Below are 20346 nucleotides of genomic sequence, written 5' to 3'. Positions count from 1 at the left end.
AGTATGGGCCCTCTTTTCTTCCATCCGATATAGTCAGCAGCTACTGCTGACTAAACAGTGGAGCTATGCGTGGATGTCTGACCTCCTTCGCACAAAGCTTGAAAACTGAGCAGCCCGTGATCCCACGGGGGGTGTATAGCCAGAAGGGGAGGGGCCTTACACTTTTTAGTGTAATGCTTTGTGTGGCCTCCGGAGGCAGTGCTATACACCCAATCGTCTGGGTCTCCCAATGGAGCGCCGAAGAAAATACAGTAATATTTGTTGCACACCATTTGGAATAAAAAAAAAAAAAAAAAAACTGCAATCAGTTGTTTTCTATCACCATCACCAAGCTTCTTACACCTCTCACCTGGAATTTCTGGAATTTTGGACGACTCTTTACAAAACATGTGTAATTGTAATATTTTTCAGGGAGAAATACTTCATTTTCAGTAACTATTTCAAGGGTGCCAACACTTTTGGTCATGACCAAGTCACATCTCCCAATATTACTACTACTACTACCGTGTTTCCCCGATAGTAAGACGTAGTGGGGGTTTTGGGGGGGGTCGGCTAATGTAAGACGTACCCCGAAAGTAAGACATAGTAAAAATTTATTTATTTATTTTTTTTCTTCTTTACAGTACAGTTACAGTGGCCGAGCGCTCAGCTGAGAGCTGTCACATGCCGGCGGCCGAGCGCTCAGCTGAGAGCTGTCACATGTTGGCGGCAGAGCGCTCAGCTGAACGCCCTGACATGCCGGCGGCTGAGCGCTCAGCTGAGAGCTGACACATGCCGGCGGCAGAGCGCTCAGCTGAACGCCCTGACATGCCGGCGGCAGAGCGCTCAGCTGAGAGCTGACACATTACGGCGGTCGGGCGCTCAGCTGAACGCCCTGACATGCCGGCGGCTGAGCACTCAGCTGAGAGCTGACACATGCCGGTGGTCGGGCGCTCAGCTGAACGCTCGGCTACCGAGAAATGTTACAGTAATGTGTGATGTACAGTGATGTTGTCCATCAGGACCATGGACAACATACAAAATCACGCAGCCTCAGTGCCCTCATGTGCAGCCGCTGGTGGTTAAGTTTCCTTAACTTGCGGTACACTTAGGGCGCAATCGCGGCAAGTCCCCATACGGTACATTGCATGGAGACTTGCTGCGATTGCTGTGGGATTTTTTCCAATATAAGACATACCCCGAAAGTAAGACACAGTGGCACTTTTGGGGGTAAAAAGAATGTAAGACACTGTCTTACTTTCGGGGAAACACGGTACTACTACTATTCAAAATCATGCTAGGGCTTATTTTTTGGGGAAAACACGATAGACCGATCATTCACAGTTTTTTTTTTTAAGGGATTGTCTGCTTTCTGTGCAAAATTCACGGTTGGTTTATATGCATTAACCCCAGGGACTCCACACCATGTGGGCTGAGATAAGGTATATTTTAAAAGGGAATCTGTCACCACATCTGACCTATCTAACCTATTAATATGGGCATACAGGTTATAGACTGCTGAAAAAAGTCCTATCTACAGGTCTCATATCAGATGCCTTGTTCTGGATAAATCATCTTTTATCACTTTATGTAAATGAGCTCTTCCAGGCTATGGGGCGGATGCTGCTTGGAAGATAACTCCGCCCCCAGAGCGTATTTTAAATAAAAAGGAGCATTACCAGTGTGAGACAAGTAAATGACAAAGAATAGAAAAAAAAAAAATGAAATTTGACTTCTTGCAAATACATTTTATGCAGTTCCCTGAGCTCTACTTTTTTGCAACAATATTCCGACACTTTCTGCCTGTGAGGTGGAGGCTGAAGCTGAGAGGAACCTGCATTAGAGTCAGTTATCACACAGAGCTCCGCAGAGAGCGGTTATCGTAATGCCCCTTTTATTTAAAATAATCTCTGGAGGGGGAGTAATCTTCCAGACAGCATCCGCCCCATAGCCTGGAAGCGCTCATTTAAATAAAGTGATCAAAGATGATTTATCCAAAACAAGGGATCTGATATGAGGCAGACAGGTGAGACGATTGTCAGCAGTCTATAACCTTATGCCCATATTAATAGGTTAGATAGGTCAAATATGTTGACAGATTCCCTTTAAGCTATTAGACGTCAGAAATCTGAGTGCAATGATTAAAGGGTTAGTCCACTACAAAGCAAAGTGGTTACATCGATGTAAAGCTGAGACAGCAGGCTCTCTCTAAATATCTTCTGTTATAAATTCAGCCTGTGAGAGGCGCTATCACTGTCCACTCATCCCCATCACATGACCTGGGCTGCAGTGACCTCTGATGTCTGGTGATATCACGTGAAATATATTTAGATAAAGCCTTCTGTCCCAGCTTTACATTGATGTGACCACTATGCTTTGTAGTGGACCACCCCTCTAAGGCCACTTTCACACGTCAGTGATTCTGGTACGTTTGTGCTTTTTTTGTTATACGTACCAGAATCACTGACATACGCAGACCCATTATAATCAATGGGTCTGCTCACACATCATTGATTTTTCACTGAACGTGTGTCCGTGCAGCAAGCACGCGTGTCTGTGATTCTGCACGGAGACAAGTCCGTTTTTTTCTGGCATAACTGATGACCCACGGACCACACTATGGTGTGATCCGTAAAACATGTACCAGAAAAACACTGACATATTAAATAATAAACATTTTCATCTCACCTTTCCAGCGATTCGCTGTGCAGCCTCCACTCTGCAGCTCCTGCCTGGCTCATGGAACAGCCGACCCGGAAGTAGCTGCAGAGAGCGGTGGGCGGACGCTGCAGAGCAGAGGAGCTCAGCACAATGGACAGCAGGAGCGAGGGCAGGTGAGTAATGTCCATTTGCAATCACTGAGAGACATGTGTGTGTTTTACATGTCAGTGAAGAACGTCAGTGTTTTTCACTGACGTGTGAAACGGGCCTAAGGCACCTATATTATATTGATAAGGAGGGTACTCAGTGTCCGGTCTGTGGGGTCTCATGCCCTTCCACAGACTGTGGCACTAGTGTAGCACTACATCCCCTCAGCTCCTGCTGGGCCGTGGGATGGACCCAGATGATCATGATAAGTCTCTCCTGATGTTTTCTTGACACAGACTACCAATGTATTACGTAGGGATATGTATTTCATATAGTGAGGGGTCCTGGATGGCCAGAGTGTGAGCCAGCAGGTAAAAAAAACCCAAAAAACCCACAGCAGGAGGTCACAGACCTCGCCCGACGCTTGTACCAGTTGGATTTCTTGTGGAAGATGAAGCTGTACTCGTCGCTTTGCCCGTAGGCCAGGCAGATGTCTTTGATTTCCTCCATCACGTTCTTGGCGCAGCGGTTCATGAGCTCCAGAGCCCGGGGATCGTTGGGTTTACTGAACTTGTGCTGCTCAGAGAATCTGAAGAAAATAAAGAAAAGTCATCATTCATGGGGTAATAAAAAGAAAAACTGCTGCAGCGCCTCTTTAACATGCCCTGAGCCCCTCACACAGACTGGCCTCCACTATGCTCTTATGTGACACATGTTACACTGCACAGTCACGTGACCTCACCTGTGGAAGTTCCTGCCGTCCACTCTCACCACCACCCAGCAGTTCTGCAGACACGTGTCCTGCACCTCGAAGTCCCTCACGTACTCAAACTTGCTCTTTGCCATTTTCCGTCTCTGCTGAAAATTCCCCGGTGACCACGAATCCTTCACTAGAAGAAAAGCACGCTTCAGCATCACCGGAAGCGGAAGTAGTATGGGAGCTGGCGCGTACACGCGTCTCTATGGTAACGGACGGCGCGCAAGCGCTCGCTGCACTTTCTATGGTTTGGTGGACCGCAATGATGATCACGTGACACTGAAAAGCCACAGTAGAGATTTATATACTGTACCGCACATGTACAAAAAGAGACACGTGACAACGTCATGCTGTAGCTAGTCAGTATATAATGTATATAGGTGTGTGTATATGGCACTTTGAGTAGTGGGCACTTATGCCTTTGTCACTTGTGACAGGTGCATTGTGTTAATAACTTTTATCCTTAGACTATGTTCACATAGGGCGTTTTGCTGCAGGTTTGGTTTTTTTTGCAGGATTAGGCTGCTTTCACACATCCGGTTTTTGCAGTGCGGCACAATACGGCACTCTGCAGAAAAACCGCAACCATTTTTTTGCCGCCAGTTGCATTTTTTTTGCATAGACTTAGGCTACTTTCACACCTCCAGTTTTTGCTCTGTGGCACAATACGGCGCTCTGCAGAAAAACCGCAACCGTTATATTTTGCCGCCGGTTGCGTTTTTTTTGCATAGACTTACATTAGTGCTGTATTGTGCCGCATGGGCTTGCGGTCGGTCCGGTTTTTGCCGCATGCGGCAGATTTAGCCAATGCCGCGGCCGGATGGAACGTTGCCTGCAACGTTTTTTCCTCCGGCAAAAAAAACGCATTGCGCCGCATCCGGCCGCTGCGGCGCATTTTTCAATGCATGCCTATGGACGCCGCATGCGGTTTCTTCCACTGCACATGCTCAGTAGCATGCCGCAACCGGAAAAAACCGGACGGGCCGCATGTAAAAACTTATGCAAAGGATGCGGTGTTTTCGCCGCATCCGTTGCATAGCTTGCACAGCCGGATTGAGCCGCAGTGCTCAAACCGGATGTGTGAAAGTAGCCTTACATTAGTGCCGTATTGTGCCGCATGGGCTTGCGTTCCGTCCGTTTTTTGCCGCATGCGGCAGATTTAGCCGATGCGGCGGCCGGATGGAATGTTGCCTGGCACGTTTTTTTGTCCGGCAAAAAAACCCGCATCACGCCGCATCCGGCCGATGCGGCGCGATTTGCAATGCATGTCTATGAACGCTGCATGCGGCGTCCTGCGGCAAACACTGCATCCGGCCGCCGCATGCGTTTTTTCCACTGCGCATGCTCAGTAGCATGCCGCAAGCGGCAAAAAACGGACGGGCCGCATGTCAAAAACTTATGCAAAAGATGCGGTTTTATCGCCGCATCCGTTGCATAGGTTTTAGAGCCGGATTGGCCGGCTCTGCTAAAACCGGAGGTGTGAAAGCAGCCATAGGCTGCTTTCACACATGTTTTTTGCAATCAGGCACAATCCGGCACTTTGCAGAAAAAAGCATCCGTTTTTTTTTGCCGCCGGATGCGTTTTTTCCTCATAGACTTGCATTAGCGCCGTATTGTGCCGGATGAAACGTTGCCTGGCATGTTTTTTTGTGCAGCGAAAAAAAAGCATCGCGCCGTATCCGGCGCGATGCGGCGCGATTTACAATGCAAGCCTATGGACGCCGGATGCGTTTTTTTGCACTGCACATGCTCAGTATCAAGCCGCATCCGTCAAAAAACGGACGGGCCGCATGGAAAAACTTATGCAACGGATCCGTTTTTTTCGCCACATCCGTTGCATAGGTTTTTGAGCTGGATTGTGCCTGATGCAAAAAAAATGATGTGTGAAAGCAGCCTAAACTGTAGCAAAACCTCTTGTCTTGCCAAGAAACAACCTGCGGTTTTACGGTGTTTTTGCACTTCCTCATTGCTTTGCATGGGTGAAAAAAACGCTGCAAAAATGCCCTGTATAAACATAGTCTTATTATGCCTGAGCAAGCACTGACGAATTGGTTGTGATTGAATATCAGGAGCCACTCTGCAAATAGGGAGCAGGTTCAGGAGCTGAGCCTGCTGTATAGATTATGGGTGCCAGCTACGTTGTACAGCCAGCTTCCCTAGTCTAAAGCTGGGTTCACACATAGCGACAGCGACAACGACGTCGCTGTTACGTCACCACTTTCTGTGACGCAACAGCGACCTTGTAAGTCGCTGTTATGATCGCTGCTTAGCTGTTAAACACAGCAGACGCAGCAGCGATCATAACGACACGCGTCGCTGTGCTACATGTGCAGAGAGCAGGGAGCCGCGCACACTGCTTAGCGCTGGCTCCCTGCACTCCTAGCTACAGCACACATCGGGTTAATTACCTGATGTGTACTGCAGCTACATGTGCAGAGAGCAGGAGCCGGCAGCACTGGCAGCGAGAGCGGCGGACGCTGGTAACGAAGGTAAATATCGGGTAACCAGGGAAAGGTCTTCCCATGGTTACCCGATGTTTACCCTGGTTACAGCTTACCGCAGCTGCCAGATGCCGGCTCCTGCTCCCTGCTCGCTTCATTTCGTTGCTCTCTCGCTGTCACACACAGCGATGTGTGTGTCACAGCGGGAGAGCAACGACCTAAAAATGAAGCTGGACATTCAGCAACGACCGGCGACCTCACAGCAGGGGCCAGGTCGTTGCTGGATGTCACACACAGCGACAGTGACGGGACGTCGCTGCTACGTCACAAAAAATGGTGACTTGGCAGCGACGTTGTTGTCGTCGTCGCTGTGTGTGATACCACCCTAACTGCTACAATCCTAGCTGTTTAGGCCATGTGCGCATGCTGCAGAATTACCCGCGGAATTGCCGTTGATTTCGCTGCAGAAATGCTGCAGAAAATGTTTATAACATTTCTGCAGTCCTTCTCCAGCAAAATCTATGGGGATAAAAAAAATGCTGTGCGAACATTGCGGTTTTTTTTTTGTCCCTGCGGATTCACCCGTGGAATTTGCGCTGCGGAATTAATGTGCATGTCACTTCTTTTCTGCAGGTCCCTGCGGTTTTGCTAGAAAAAGTCAGTTCCTAGTGCGCACATGGCCTTAACCACTTAAATACCACTGTCAATTGTTCAAGCGGTTGGATATGGGGGGGGTCGATTGAGTCATTGTGGCTACCAGGGACCTAAAAAAGGCCCCTGTGTCTGCACTGTCTGTATTCCTCCAACCGGACTTCATAGGAGAATGGCAGTTTTATGTTACACCTCAATATTACAATATCTCGGTGTATTGCACAGGTTCATATTCCTTAGGAAGACTAATATAAAATGAAAAGAAAAAAAACATCCCGTGAGCAATATTTATAAAAAAAATACATAAAAATGTTAATACCTCTGCACTTTTTCTGAGATGTAAAAATAAAAGTCTAAAAAAACCCCCAAAACAACACATTTGCTGTCACCAGACACGGAACTGTGACAGGGAGGGAGATAGATAGGGAAAGAGAGCGAGTGAGGAAGAAGGAGAAAGGGAGAGAGAGGGTGAGAGAGAGAGAGTGTGAGGAAGAGAGAGAAAGAGGGAGAGAGACAGAGTGAGAGAGAGAGAGGGGGAGAGAGAGAGGGAGGGACAGAGACAGGGAAGGAGAGAGAGAGGGAGGGTGAGAGTGAGGGAGAGACAGAGGAAGGAGAGAGAGGAAAGAGAAAGAGAGGGACAGGGAGGGGGAGAGACAGCGAGGGAGAGAGTGAAAGAGTGAGTGAGGAAGAGGGAGAAAGGGAGAGAGAGGGGGTGAGAGAGAGTGTGAGGAAGAGAGAGAAAGAGGGAGAGAGACAGAGTGAGAGAGAGAGAGGGGGAGAGAGTGAGGGAGAGACAGAGGAAGGAGAGAGAGGAAAGAGAAAGAGAGGGACAGGGAGGGGGAGAGACAGCGAGGGAGAGAGTGAAAGAGTGAGTGAGGAAGAGGGAGAAAAGGGGGGAGGGAGGGAGATGGGGAGAGAGGGAGAGAAAAAGGGGGGTGAGAGAGAGAGAGAGAAAGGGGGGAGAGAGAGAGCGAGGAAGAAAGACAAAAGAGGGAGAGAGATAGAGGGTGGAGAAGAGAGAGAGGGGGAGAGAGAAAAAGAGGGAAAGATAGATGGGGAGAGAGAGACAGGGAGGGAGATAGATAGGGAAAGAGAGCGAGTGAGGAAGAAGGAGAAAGGGAGAGAGAGGGGGAGAGAGTGTGAGGAAGAGAAAGAAAGGGAGAGAGACAGAGAGTGAGAGAGTGAGAGAGAGGGACAGAGAGAGAGGGGGAGAGGGAGAGAGATGGGGAGAGAGAAAGAAAGGGGGGTGAGAGGGAGGGGCAGAGACAGGGAGAGAGAGGGCGTGAGGAAGAAGGACAGACGGGGAGAGAGAGATGGGGAGAGAGAGACAGGGAGGGAGAGAGACAGGAAGGGAGGGAGAGAGTGAAAGCGAGAGCGAGTAAGGAAGAGGGAGAAAGGGAGAGAAAGAGCTGAGGGGAACATAAGGCCCCTAAAAGGACTTTCAGAGCCCAAATTTTGCCCCCAACTGGGGAGAGAGGGAGAGAAAAAGAGAGGGGGGAGAGAAGGAGGGAGAGAGTGAGGGGGAGAGTGAGGAAGAAAGAGAGACAGGGGAGAGAGACAGAGATGGGGAGAGAGGGAAAGAGAGGGAGGGTCAGAGACAGAGAGAGAGGGAGGAAGAGGGACAGAGAGGGGGGAGGAAGACAGGAAGTGAGAGAGAGTGCGAGCGAGGAAGAGGGAGTGAGGGAGGGAGGGGGGGAGAAAGAGTGGGTGAGAGGGAAAGAGAGAGAGGGGAGAGAGAGAGGGAGGAAGAGGGACAGAGAGGTGGGAGAGAGGGAGGGGGAGAGAGAAAGAGGGAGAGATAGATGGGGAGGAGGGACAGGGAGGGAGAGAGACAGGAAGTGAGAGAGAGCGCGAGGAAGAGGGAGAAGGAGAGAGGGGTGAGAAAGGGAGAGAGGGGTAGAGAAAGAGGCAGTGAGAGAGGGGTGGGGAGGGAGGGAGATGGGGAAAGAGAGGGAGAGAGTGAGGGGCAGAGACAGGGAGAGAGAGAGAGATTGAGGAAGAGGGAGAGAGATAGAGGGAGGAGGAGAGAGGGAGAGAGAGGGGGGAAGGAGGGAGATGGGGTGAGGGAGAGAGAGAGGGAGAAATAGATGGGGAGAAGGGACAAGGAGGGCGAGGGGTAGGAAAAGAGAGAGTGAAAGAGAGAGGGAGAGAGAGATTGTTTCAATGAGTATATGTATAGATCATGATGCATAAATAATATGTATGTAATATGACAATATATGTTATATATCTATTTATATTTGTGTGTATAGATATACGGTAGATATATAGATATACATGGCTATAGCTGGCTCCAGATATCTATACAGTATATACAGATTGAAACAAGCAATGTATATAGCTAGTGGCATTTAGTGCATGGCTAGACTGCACTACAGATATACTCTGCAGTGCATAGTGCTATACGGGCAGCCATGTGCCATAATGAACGAGTGTATTCTGATACCCCATATTCTGTGACACACAATCAGTTTATGAGGGAAATGTTATATGGTCTCCATGGTAACGGAATTTGGTGGCTCCGCAGTGTACGCCGATGAAGTCTTGGCTCCGCCCATTTCCGTTCAGGCGCCGGCGTTCGTTGGCTTTGGTTGCGGGTGATAATGATAGTTTAGAGTAGGGGGCGTGTCCAGGTCGCGTTTTGCCCGCCTATTGGTTGGCCACGATGATGGACTTCTTCAAGAACCAATAGGCTGCTAGGAGGCATGTCTTTCTGGTTTGAATGCAGCTAAGACCGTTATGGTTGCAGGGACATAACTAGTGTAAACTAATGAGCCGCTGAGGACATAGAATAATTCCTGCTGTGAAATAGAAGGGCCCTCAGGAGTGTGCAGTGCGAGCAGGGGTAATACTGAGCAGATCCTGCAGGGGAGCAAGTATGGAGAATAGGGAGAAAGGCTCAGGAAATGAGGAGGAGCAGGACTGGGGCCAAAACATTGCATTATACGCTATGAAATCAGAGGGCGAGGACCCAACCTGCAATGTGGACATTGTCCAAACAGCCCTGGACGCCTGTAATCTGCAAGAGCAGGCGACCGATGAGCCCCAAGACCTGGATCTCTCCGTGGCGCTGCCCGAAAACATCAAACTTCCCGACTCGTTCCTGGCTCTTCCCGGGGAGTCACCAAATCACCTTCCGCTCTTTCCATCCTGCGGAATAGTGTCGCATCCTTTACTGATGGCGCCAATGGTGAAGCTCGAAACCGAACACGTACCCTTCAACCTGCTTCCTTCGGAGTCAGGTGAGACCGCCAACCGGAAACGTATACAGGGCGCAAGCGGGAAGAATTTTCAACCTTAAAAAAACAAAACAAAAAAAAACAAAAACAGTTGCTGGTAACCCCTTAGATGCCACTCAATAGCTGACCGCAGAATCTAAACGGTTAGATCCTTTTACAATTCAAATTGGCCCACAGCCTGCACTCTGGGCTTAAAAGGGATCGATTTGCTTTTCTTTTTTCGACAGAAAAATTAAAAAAAAAAATTAGGGGTTGCAGAATTTTTTTTTTATGTAAGTTCAGATTTTTTTTTAAAAAAAGAAAAAAAAAATAGAAGCAGTAAAATTAACTACTTCAGTGCCAAGCATTTTTTTATATTGTAGCTCTAATTTTTCACTCCCCTTTTTTCCCAAGAGCTGTAACTTTTTTTTTTTTTATTATTATTTTTTTTATTTTATTTTCCCTCCAATAAAGCCAGGACTTTTTTTTTTTTTTTTTTTTTTCGTTGGGACCACTTGTCCTTTTGAATGACACCTTTAATTTGATCATACGGTTTCCTGAAAAATGGGGAAAAAGATGTAAAAAAAAGTGTGAAAAAAATAAAAAAATTCCACATTTGTGGGGGGGGTTTGGTTTTTTTGCCCGTACAGTCTGCAGTAAAAAATGACCTGGAAATATGATCGTTGAAAGTCACTATGGTTATGACAATAATAAATTTGCATTTTTAATTTATTTTAGTGGTGGAAAAAAATTGGAGGAAAATAATAAAAAAAAACAAAAATTTTGCTCTACTCGCGATTTTCCAAAATACGTAAAATTATTATTTTTTCGGTCAATGGAGCTGTGTGAGGTCACTTTGTTGCCTGATGACCTGATTATTTTTGGTTATATGCAACACTTTTTGATCGATACCTAAAAATGCATTTTTTATGGGGTAACGGCAACAAAAACCTGCATTTCGAGTATTTAGATTTAATTTCTCTTTATATTTTTGGCAGATTGGGGTAATTTTATATTTTCATAGATCAGACTTTTCGGGACACGATGAGTACAGCAATGCCACAGTACTGCTGCATTTTAGTAAAAATCACTGTCTACAATGACAGGGGGCGTCACAAGAGTGATCACATGACAGATACAGGGGAGCTCAGCCGGCCCCTGACTGTCATCGCAACCCATTGGTTCCCTGCTACTGCGTTGCAGGGAGCCAATGGCTGCCCAAATTGACATCTGGGCTGGAAACCCAATCAATTTTCAAACTTAAGAATAACCTATAACCCATGATTTGTACATCAGTGTCAGATGTGGGTGCATGTGTAGCGCCCCTGAGTACCTCAGGGCACTACAAGGAACTACATCCTCTTGGGGATACAGGACCTACCCCCTGGGACCCGGAGTAGCAGTGCCATGAACATCTAAACACAACTAAATCCTAGTATCCACTCCACACCGGGCATAGAAGAGTTAACAAAAGGGATTAGCCAACCTGGTGGGAGGAGTCAGGGAGTCAGAGAATCGGAGAGTACACGGCGAGGTGTACGGACGTGCCTGAGCTGGGCCCGTGTAACAATGACCCCGGGGGCACCAGGAGGGGTACTGGAGATACCGCTGGGACCGGAGCACGAACGGGGCACAGGGCCCTAGGACAAGCGCAAGTTTTATACTGTTTGGTAAATACCTGCACGGTGAGGACACCTTCACGGACTTCATCGAACCAAATAATCCTGGGGCATCAGCAGTAAACTAGGATCGGGGTTCGGACACTTACCTCCCCACAGGGTCCACACTGCCCACCGTACAGAGAAGGACACTGTACCCCAAAAGGGACAGTCGGGGCGCCGAAACGCTTCACGCTACGGGGACTCAATCAACAGAGAGTGCCTTGGACAGAGCAACCTGGGTCACTACATTGGCACTGATACTCCTGGGACCGAAACCAGTACACCCTTGGGTCCAAGTGAGTAGAGACTGTTAAAGACAACCTGGTGTGGTCTCCGTTATTACCCCCTTGACATCTCCCTGCGGAGGGCCTAACACCATAGCTGCAACTACCACCAGCTCTGGGAGTACCCACATTCAGCAGTGGCGGTTCCCCATCTCTAAGCGCAACCCGCAGGTGGCGTCACATGACAATAACTCTTATCCTCCCCTGTAAATACTCCCATTAATAAAAGGGGCCCAGGGCACGAAACCGGGCAACGACCACCAACATGACATTCCAGTGACATACAGTGCCCGGGACCGAGTACCCCTTTCTCTGGGTGACACATGGAGCCGGCTTAGAAGCTGAATACGCTCTATAACCAATGGTGCCAGAAGTGCCTGATGCTGATTTTTAACTGTTAAGATGCTGTGGTCAATTTCTGTGGATATTATGGGGGTTAGGTGGGGTGTTCGTTTTGGCATCCATTATCCCCTATTCAAGACACAATCATGGGGTGCTTTGGTTTTCCACTGCAGTCTACACAAGGGCTTTATTTGAGATCATTGATTTCACCTTATACTGCAATATTGACATAGGGGATACTATAAAAAAATTACACAAAGAATGAAAAATCCCGAAAAGTTTCAGTTACCCTTTTTTTTTCCTAATCCAAAATCAATTAATTAAAAACCAAATGGATTTAGTGGCAACAAGTCCACGAAAACTTGGTCTTTCAAAATATCAAATTAATTATCCAACACGGTAGATATCAAAAATTAGAATCTCCAGAATTGCGTTTTTCCACAAAAACAAGTGATCAGAATGTGGTGTATACCACAAAATGGTGACAATAAAATCTACCGCTCAGCGCGCACAATACCAACTTCTCCCACAGCTCCATCCATGGAAAACTTGGAAGGTAAAGGACTCAGAAAGGTGACACAAAACCCTACTGGTCTGGCACCTTCCATGGCGTATGTATGAAGAAGCCATACTCTAACCTTGGTGAAATATTGGAGTTGGTGATCACCGATTCGCAGGACCGGGTCCATCAGCCACGTGAACAATTTGTGACCTCTGAGCAGGAGCCCTGAAGTCCGCCTTCAATCAACCAACATCTGTGGCTCTTGCTTAGATTAACCGGCCCGGTGTGACGTCATCGTTGCAGGTTGATAGTCATGAGTCTTTGCGCCTTGCTGGTCAATCAAAAGAAGAGCCGCGGATGCCGTCAGGTAAAGAGGCGATTCTAACGGCTCCTGTCCAGCGCCAACAGATTACTGACTTGGCCGATGGATCTATAGCACCGACGGGGCAAGAGGTTAAATTACTATTCGCCGGGCCTGGTGATGTCGGGACTGGGGATGTCACAGGGTGGCCCCGAGGTGTACAATAAAGGAGGGGGTGGTGATGAATGATGGTGGAGGTTGATTTTGTGATGCCACCTGTGGTACGCGGCCAGGGAATTAGCCCCGCTGCTGTCCTCCGGGGCGCATGGTAGTAGCATCTGAGGTGTTTCTGCACCCCACAGGTAGAGCGGGCCCCCGGGGAGGATGATGAGGGGAGTAGTAATGGCGGGCGCCGAAGCGCGGGGCAGCAGCGCCGGGAATGACAGGTGGACACAGTCTCTGTGGGTTCCAGGTGTTTTACTCACAGTTCTTTAAGTAACCTGGTTGCCACTTCCGAAGCACTGGCCACCGCTGTGATGGGCCCCGTCGAACCCAGATCCTTTAGAGGTCAAAACCAGTACAGTGGACAGTGGGCCCTTCCTCCTTGCGCTTGGTGTTGAATCCCTGTGGCCTGAAGCTTTTGGGGACCCCAGTTCTTGAAAAGTGTTCTACTCCCATCCCGTATGCAGGTGCCGCGGTTCCATTGTAGGGTCTGCCTTGGAACACGACTCCGGATCCTATATAGCACTGTGCTCCGGGAACTGTGGGGGCCGGAGGGACATGCAATCCCCTTGGCCTGCAGATTTTGGTGGACAACCTGAAATAAAATCCACCCTAGGATTCTGCACCCTGCACTGCGCCGGTCCCGAGGGAGCAATGAAGCTCTCCCCTCAGCGACCCTATTGACTCCTGCGTCCCACCAGAGCCACTGGTAAAACCCGACCGCTCCCTTCCTCTCCTCCTGGAGAACTCTCTAACTGTTGTGTTGGCTGCTAACTCCCCCTTGTGGCTGCTCCTCCCCGGTTCCCTGTCACTAGTGGGTGGCTGCCCCCCATGTTTGGAGACTGTTTTAAAAACCCGACCCTAGCCCGGGTCCCAGTGGGGAGGGCAACTTGGTTGTGTGTATGACTTGTGTAAGTGGAACTTGTACTGACCTTCCTCTGGATCCGGGTCAAGCACTGCACCTTAAGTCAGGTGCAGTACCCTGTGGCGACTGAAGCCTCAGGGGCGCCACAGATCCAGCCTTGAAAGTCGATTTGCCAAAACTCCATAAAAGCTTTAGATTTAGGAGGGATTTAAAGGGATTCCATTTAGTGTCTGGCGACACACTTGCATATTTAGTATCCCTTTAGTTTATAGTATGTGTGTATATATATATATATATATATATATATATACGGTATATATACCGTATATACAGGCTGAACATATTGATATTTTTCATCCCAGGAGCGCCCTACAAGCCATTCGGTTATGAAAAAACTGGGCACATAAAACGGCCGATGAATGCTTTCATGGTATGGGCAAGAATCCACCGTCCGGCACTGGCAAGAGCCAACCCTACAGCCAATAATGCCGACATCAGCGTCCAGCTAGGGCTGGAGTGGAACAGACTGAGTGAGGAACAGAAGAAGCCCTATTATGAAGAGGCCCGAAAACTGAAATTGAAGCACAGCGAAACCTTCCCAGGTACCTGAGCCGTGGCACCATTTCACACCACATTTTTTCATTCCATTAACCATACGTGGCTGGAAGGTCCCTGCTGTTTAATGGATTCTATAAAGTCCTCCATAGGAATCAATGGTGCATGTGATTTTTAAGATGGCAGTATATTGTTACACCATATCCTATAACCAATTTGGGATAAATCCCAATATATATTGTGAAACTAGAGAGTTCCTACAGGATAGATGATTAATGAACGATTTGCTGGAGTCCGGCTGATGAGATCCTGACTGATCCAGAGAACAGGTCCCCTGTGTGAGTAAAATGGTACTGAGTATGTGCAACCACCACTGTCAATAGAACTGTGGTCACACATGCTCAGTACCACTTCATTCACAGGGGACTTTAGGGCTCCATTTCTCGTGATCATTGGGAATCCCCGCAGTCAGACCCCAGCAATTGTATATTTGTCCTCTACTCTGTTTATGGGACTAGCCCCTATAACCAACATCAGTGTGGCTTTGATAAAATTCCACTTTATGACCTAAGTAGCTGTACTACCCGGCTTCGCCCGGGTTAATAACTGCTTTTAACAAAATAGAATGTATTAACAAAAATGTATTCTGCACACAAAAACCACAAAACAAATAGATATAAATGTAATTATTAAAAGGCAAAAACTAAGCTAATAGAAGCATTTCACAACATATATTTCAACACCACAGATATTCCACACAGATTTAACTAACTTGGCCAAGTAATGTGCTCCGTCTGTCTCTTTCCAGATCTGTCTCTTTCCCCGTCTGTCTCTGTCTGTCTCTTTCTCTGTCTGTCTCTTTCCCTGTCTGTCTCTTTCCAGGTCTGCCTCTTTCCAGGTCTGTCTCCCCGCCTCTTTGTCTGTGTCTTTTCCTGTCTGTCGCTTTCCCTGTCTGCCTGTCTTTGTCTGTCTCTATTTCTCTGCCTCTTTCCCCGTCTGTCTCTATCAAGGTCTGTATCTTTCCCCATCTATCTTTGTCTGTCTCTCTGGCTGTCTCCTGCTTCCTTGTCTGCCTGTCTCTGTCCCTGTCTCTTTCCCCATCTGTCTCTTTCCAGGTCTGTCTCTTTCCACATCTGTCTCTTTCCAGATCTGTCTCTTTCCAGATCTGTCTCTTTCCAGGTCTGTCTCTTTCCAGGTCTGTCTCTTTCCAGGTCTGTCTCTCTTTTTCACCATTTGTCTCTGTCTGTCTCTTTCCCTGTCTGTATCTCTCTGTCTCTTTCCCTGTCTGTCTCTCTCTATCCGTCTCCCCACTGACATCTTATTACCTCACATATAAGCTTCTTATACTATGAATGGCTTTTGTTCCTATAGCAACCAATCACAGCTCCTACTAATAACCTGTAGTTCCACTCTCCATTTACATTAATGAAGACATGTTTTTTGGAGAGTAACTGTAAAGCGCGGGGTTACATTTTCCTGTCAAAACATAGTCTACGACGTTCCCTGGGTCACATGAGGTGTCTGTGCAAAATTTTGTGATTGTAAATGCGACGGTGCGGATACCCTTTTCGTTTCACTTTTTCCCCATTATGTAGATAGGCGCAAAATTGATTGGTAAATTTGAACGCGCGGGGTTAAAATTTCGCCTCACAACATAGCCTATGACGCTCTCGGGGTCCGGACGTGTGAGTGTGCAAAATTTTGTGATTGTAAATGCGACGGTGCGGATACTAATATCAGTATACAGAGATCTTGCAGTAACAGGTCAAGGCCTAGAGTTACCTTGGAAAAATGATCACACATGCTGAAATCTAACATGACCAATCCTCTGCAGTCAAACAACAGGGGGGCTGTACACGTTGCGACATCGCTTCCGAAATATCGTCAGGGTCACCTCATTAGTGACGCACATCCGGCGCCGGTAGCGACATCGGAACGTGTAAATCCTAGGTGCGACGATAAACGATCGCAAAAGCGTCGAAAATCGGTGATCTGTGTAGCGTTGTTCATTTTCATAATGTCGGTTCGACCGCAGGTACGATGTTGTTTGTCGTTCCTGCAGCTCCACACATCGCTGTGTGTAAACCCGCAGGAGCGACAAACATCTCCTTACCTGCGTCAACCGGCAATGCGGAAGGGAGAAGGTGGGCGGGATGTTACACCCGCTCATCTCCGCCCCTCTGGTTCTATTGGCCGGCTGATTAGTGACGTCGCGGTGACGCCGAACGCACCTCCCCCTTGAAGGAGGGATAGTTCGGCAATCACAGAGACGTCACCGAGCAGGTATGTGCGTGTGACGCTGCCGTAGTGATAATGTTCGCTACGACAGCAATCACCACATATCGCATGTGCGACGGGGGCGGGTGCTATCGCGCTGGACATCGCTAGCCGATGCTAGCGATGTCGCAACGTGTAAAGCCCGCCTTAGACTGCCAGCTAAAGCGTACGTACTTCATTGCATCTAATTCTTTCTCAAGTTTTATTTTTTTTTAAAAAAGCAACTTTGCATTTATTCTTTACTAGCTGCAGTACCCGGCATTACCTGAGATAGTAACTGTCTCTCTCCCACTCCCTCTCTCTCTGTCTGTCTCTCTATCTCTTTGTTTCTCTCTCTTTCTGTCTCTTTGTCTGTCTCTGTCTGTCTCTCTCTCTCTGTTCCGTCTCTCTCTGTCTGTCTCTCTATCTCTTTCTCTCTCTTTCTGTCTCTTTGTCTGTCTCTGTCTGTCTCTCTCTCTGTTCCGTCTCTGTCTGTCTCTATCTGTCTCTCTCTATATATCTGTCTCTCTGTCAGTCTGTCAGTCTCTCTGTTTGTCTGTCACTCTGTCTGACTCTCTGACTGTTTGTCTCTCTCTCCCTGTCTGCCTCTCTGTCTCTGTCTGTTTCTCGCTCTATCCGTCCCTCCACCGATATCATATTACCTCACACATAAGCTTCCTGTACTAACAATGTCCTTCATTACCTATAGCAACCAATCACAGCTGCTATTAATGACCTGTAGTTCCCAGCTCCATTCACTTTAATGTAAGCAGGGGTTTTTTGTCGAATAACTGTAAAGTGCGGGGTTAAATTTTCCCCTCAAATCATAGTCTATGACGTTCCCTGAGTCACATGGGGTGTCTGTTCAAAATGTTGTGATTGTAAATGCGACGGTGCGGATTCCTTTAGCGGACATACACACACATGTACATATACATACATACATACACACATTCAGCTTTATATATTAGACTAGCTGTACTACGCGGCTTCGCCCGGGTTAATAACTGTTGTTAACAAAATAGAATGTATTAACAAAAATGTATTCTGCACACAAACACCACAAAACAAATAGATAGAAATGTAATTATTAAAAGGCAAAAACTAAGCTAATAGAAGCATAACCAATCTGCTTATATTTTGTGTTTACAATCCTGTTATAGTTCTGTGTCTCCATGGTAACAGACTACAAACAAACCCTCTGCAGTCTGATCTTGTGATCATACTTTATTTTTTTTTTCTTCTCTCATCTCATTTTATCTTTCAGGTTGGGTATATCAGCCACGGCCAGGGAAATATAGGAAACCTCAGCCCAGTGTCAGTATTAACTATCCTGTGCTCTCATACCAACCACCAAATTACACCGTCATGATGCCGCCACGTAGCCAAACTACAGGTACCCGAAATCTCCCAGAATGCTTTGTTATAAAGTGGTATTTTGGGGAAAATAGGCGGGCATGGAAAATTCTAGAGGCTTCACTTCTACTACACTTTTACTGAATTCTTTCTTTTTCATATATATTATACAAAGGGGTTGATTTATCAATATTGCCTTTTTTTACTTTTTTTTTTTTTTTTAACAAGTATCTAGAAAAAATCCTACTTGATTAAGCTGCTCCTAATTCATTAAGAGTCACAAGCCTCTGAAATCACCTCTCCAGCATTTTTTCTTTTTCTTCGTTGGAATGGCGCTTTAAGTCTAAGTCGTCTTTCCCCTGTCTTATACTCGTCTTCGGCGGCTTCATTGTTTTTCCTGCCTCTCCTGTCTTGTGGTGCCATCTTCTTCTTGTAACTTCTGACTGGACGGAAGTCAGAGATTACATCACAAGATCTCAATATAAAGTCTATGAGAGCCAGAATGAGGCCCTCATAGACTTTTATTGAGTTACTAGCTGTACTACCCGGCTTCGCCCGGGTTAATAACTGCTGTTAACAAAATAGAATGTATTAACATTCCTGGGATAGAATGTATAAATAGAATATATTAACGCCCGGGATAGTAACCGTCTCTCTGTTTCTCTCCCATTCTCTGTCTGTCTCCCTAACTGTCTGTCTCTGACTGTCTCTGTCTCTTTCTCCATCTGTCTCAATCTCTTTCCCTGTCTGTCTGTCTATCTATCTCTTTCCTTGTCTATCTCTGTCACTTTCCCTGTCTGTCTCTTTCCCTCTTTCTCTGTCTGTCTCTTTCCCTCTCTTTCCCTCTCTTTCCCTGTCTGTCTGTTTCCCTGTGTCTGTCTGTCTCTTTGTCTGTGTCTGTCTCTTTGTGTCTGTCTCTTACCCTGTCTATGTCTGTTTCTTACCCTATCTGTGTCTGCCTCTTTCCCTGTCTGTGTCTGTCTCTTTCCCTGGCTGCATTGTAACACGCCAATATTCCATATAAGGGCGTGGCTGCGCATTCTTCTGAAGTTCTGGCTGCACTGTGGCTCCCAGCTCCATTCGCTTTAATGGAGGCAGGTTTTTTTGGTGAATAACTGTAAAGCGCGGGGTTAAAATTTCCCCTCAAAACATAGCCTATGACGCTCTCGGGGTCCAGAAGTGTGAGTGTGCAAAATTTTGTGGCTGTAGCTGCAACGGTGCGGATGCCAATCCTGGACACACACACACACACACACACACACACACACACACACACCACACACACACACACACCACACACACACATTCAGCTTTATATATTAGATATAAGTTCAGCTTTCCTTTTTATTGTGGTTTATAGTCATAAATCAGCAGAAAGGAGCTCAGAGGAAAAACTCAGGAAGAAAGGAGCTCAGAGGAAGAATGGCCAACTCTCCATGAAAACGAGCTCCCTGACAGATTGATTCTTAGCTACTCTCATTCTCCAGCCAGCAATGTGTAGACAACCTGTAAAAACCAAACGTTCCAAAACCTTTAGTGAAACCTAAGGAGGGAGGTTCACCCTGGATGATTGACAGTTTGGACCAGCAGCCTTTTTGCAGCACTTACCCAAATTGTGTGCTCTCCAATGCTGCGAGCAGAGGTACATTGCCAGAGGCACTGAAATCCTGCGATCCGGCCAGCTTCCGAGCAGCACTTTCAAGCTCTTTAGCAAAGAGCTTGTTTGCGCAGATCTACCTGCCTTGGAGTCTGACCACCCATGATAGACTGTAATGGTGGTCAGCATCCTAAGGAATGAGCTATGTACTATAAAATTAAAAAAAAACAAAACACTTCGTTCTTGAGTTTTAAGAAGAGCAAATTGCAAAATGTCTTGTCTTTTAAACCACTTTGCAGTTGTACCCATTTAAAAAAGTTGTCCAGTTGCCAAAATGGATTTTTTTTCTCATAAATCTTGCTAATATGTGCCTCTCCACCCATCTATTATGTTATTTCAGCAATATTACCTTTTCTTTTTCGCTCCTAATTGGGAGACCCAGACAGTGGGTGTATAGCTACTGCCCTCTGGAGGCCGCACAAAGAACTACACTTAAAAGTGTAAGGCCCCTCCCCTTCTGGCTATACACCCTCCCGTAGGAGTACAGATTC

The 20346-nt window shown here is 47.1% G+C and overlaps 2 protein-coding genes across 5 annotated transcripts in view; one reads left to right on the top strand and one right to left on the bottom strand.

Moving 5' to 3' along the window:
* THG1L (tRNA-histidine guanylyltransferase 1 like) overlaps positions 1-20346 on the bottom strand; it is a 137405-nt gene that overhangs the window by 19093 nt on the left and 97966 nt on the right. Inside the window, exons 1-3 of one of the 4 annotated variants that reach the window (XM_075344297.1) lie at positions 9083-9101; positions 3530-3677; positions 3200-3376 (exon numbers count right to left, since the gene is read on the bottom strand). In XM_075344297.1, the coding sequence (XP_075200412.1) occupies positions 3200-3376; positions 3530-3633 (281 nt within the window). In that variant the 5' untranslated portion in view covers positions 3634-3677; positions 9083-9101. Of the gene's footprint in view, positions 1-3199; positions 3377-3529; positions 3706-9082; positions 9102-20346 lie in introns of those variants that run through there. The other 3 variants (XM_075344296.1, XM_075344295.1, XM_075344294.1) reach the window with 3 other exon arrangements.
* Positions 9301-20346, top strand: part of SOX30 (SRY-box transcription factor 30) — a 32059-nt gene continuing 21013 nt past the window's right edge. Inside the window, exons 1-3 of the mRNA XM_075342215.1 lie at positions 9301-9878; positions 14394-14633; positions 18110-18238. Of these exons, the coding sequence (XP_075198330.1) occupies positions 9515-9878; positions 14394-14633; positions 18110-18238 (733 nt within the window). The 5' untranslated portion in view covers positions 9301-9514. The remainder of the gene's footprint in view (positions 9879-14393; positions 14634-18109; positions 18239-20346) is intronic.

The sequence above is a fragment of the Anomaloglossus baeobatrachus genome, chromosome 4 (assembly GCF_048569485.1).
Source record: "Anomaloglossus baeobatrachus isolate aAnoBae1 chromosome 4, aAnoBae1.hap1, whole genome shotgun sequence".
In the NCBI taxonomy this organism is placed as follows: Eukaryota; Metazoa; Chordata; class Amphibia; order Anura; family Aromobatidae; genus Anomaloglossus; species Anomaloglossus baeobatrachus.
This window is presented reverse-complemented; position numbering and strand designations above follow the sequence as displayed.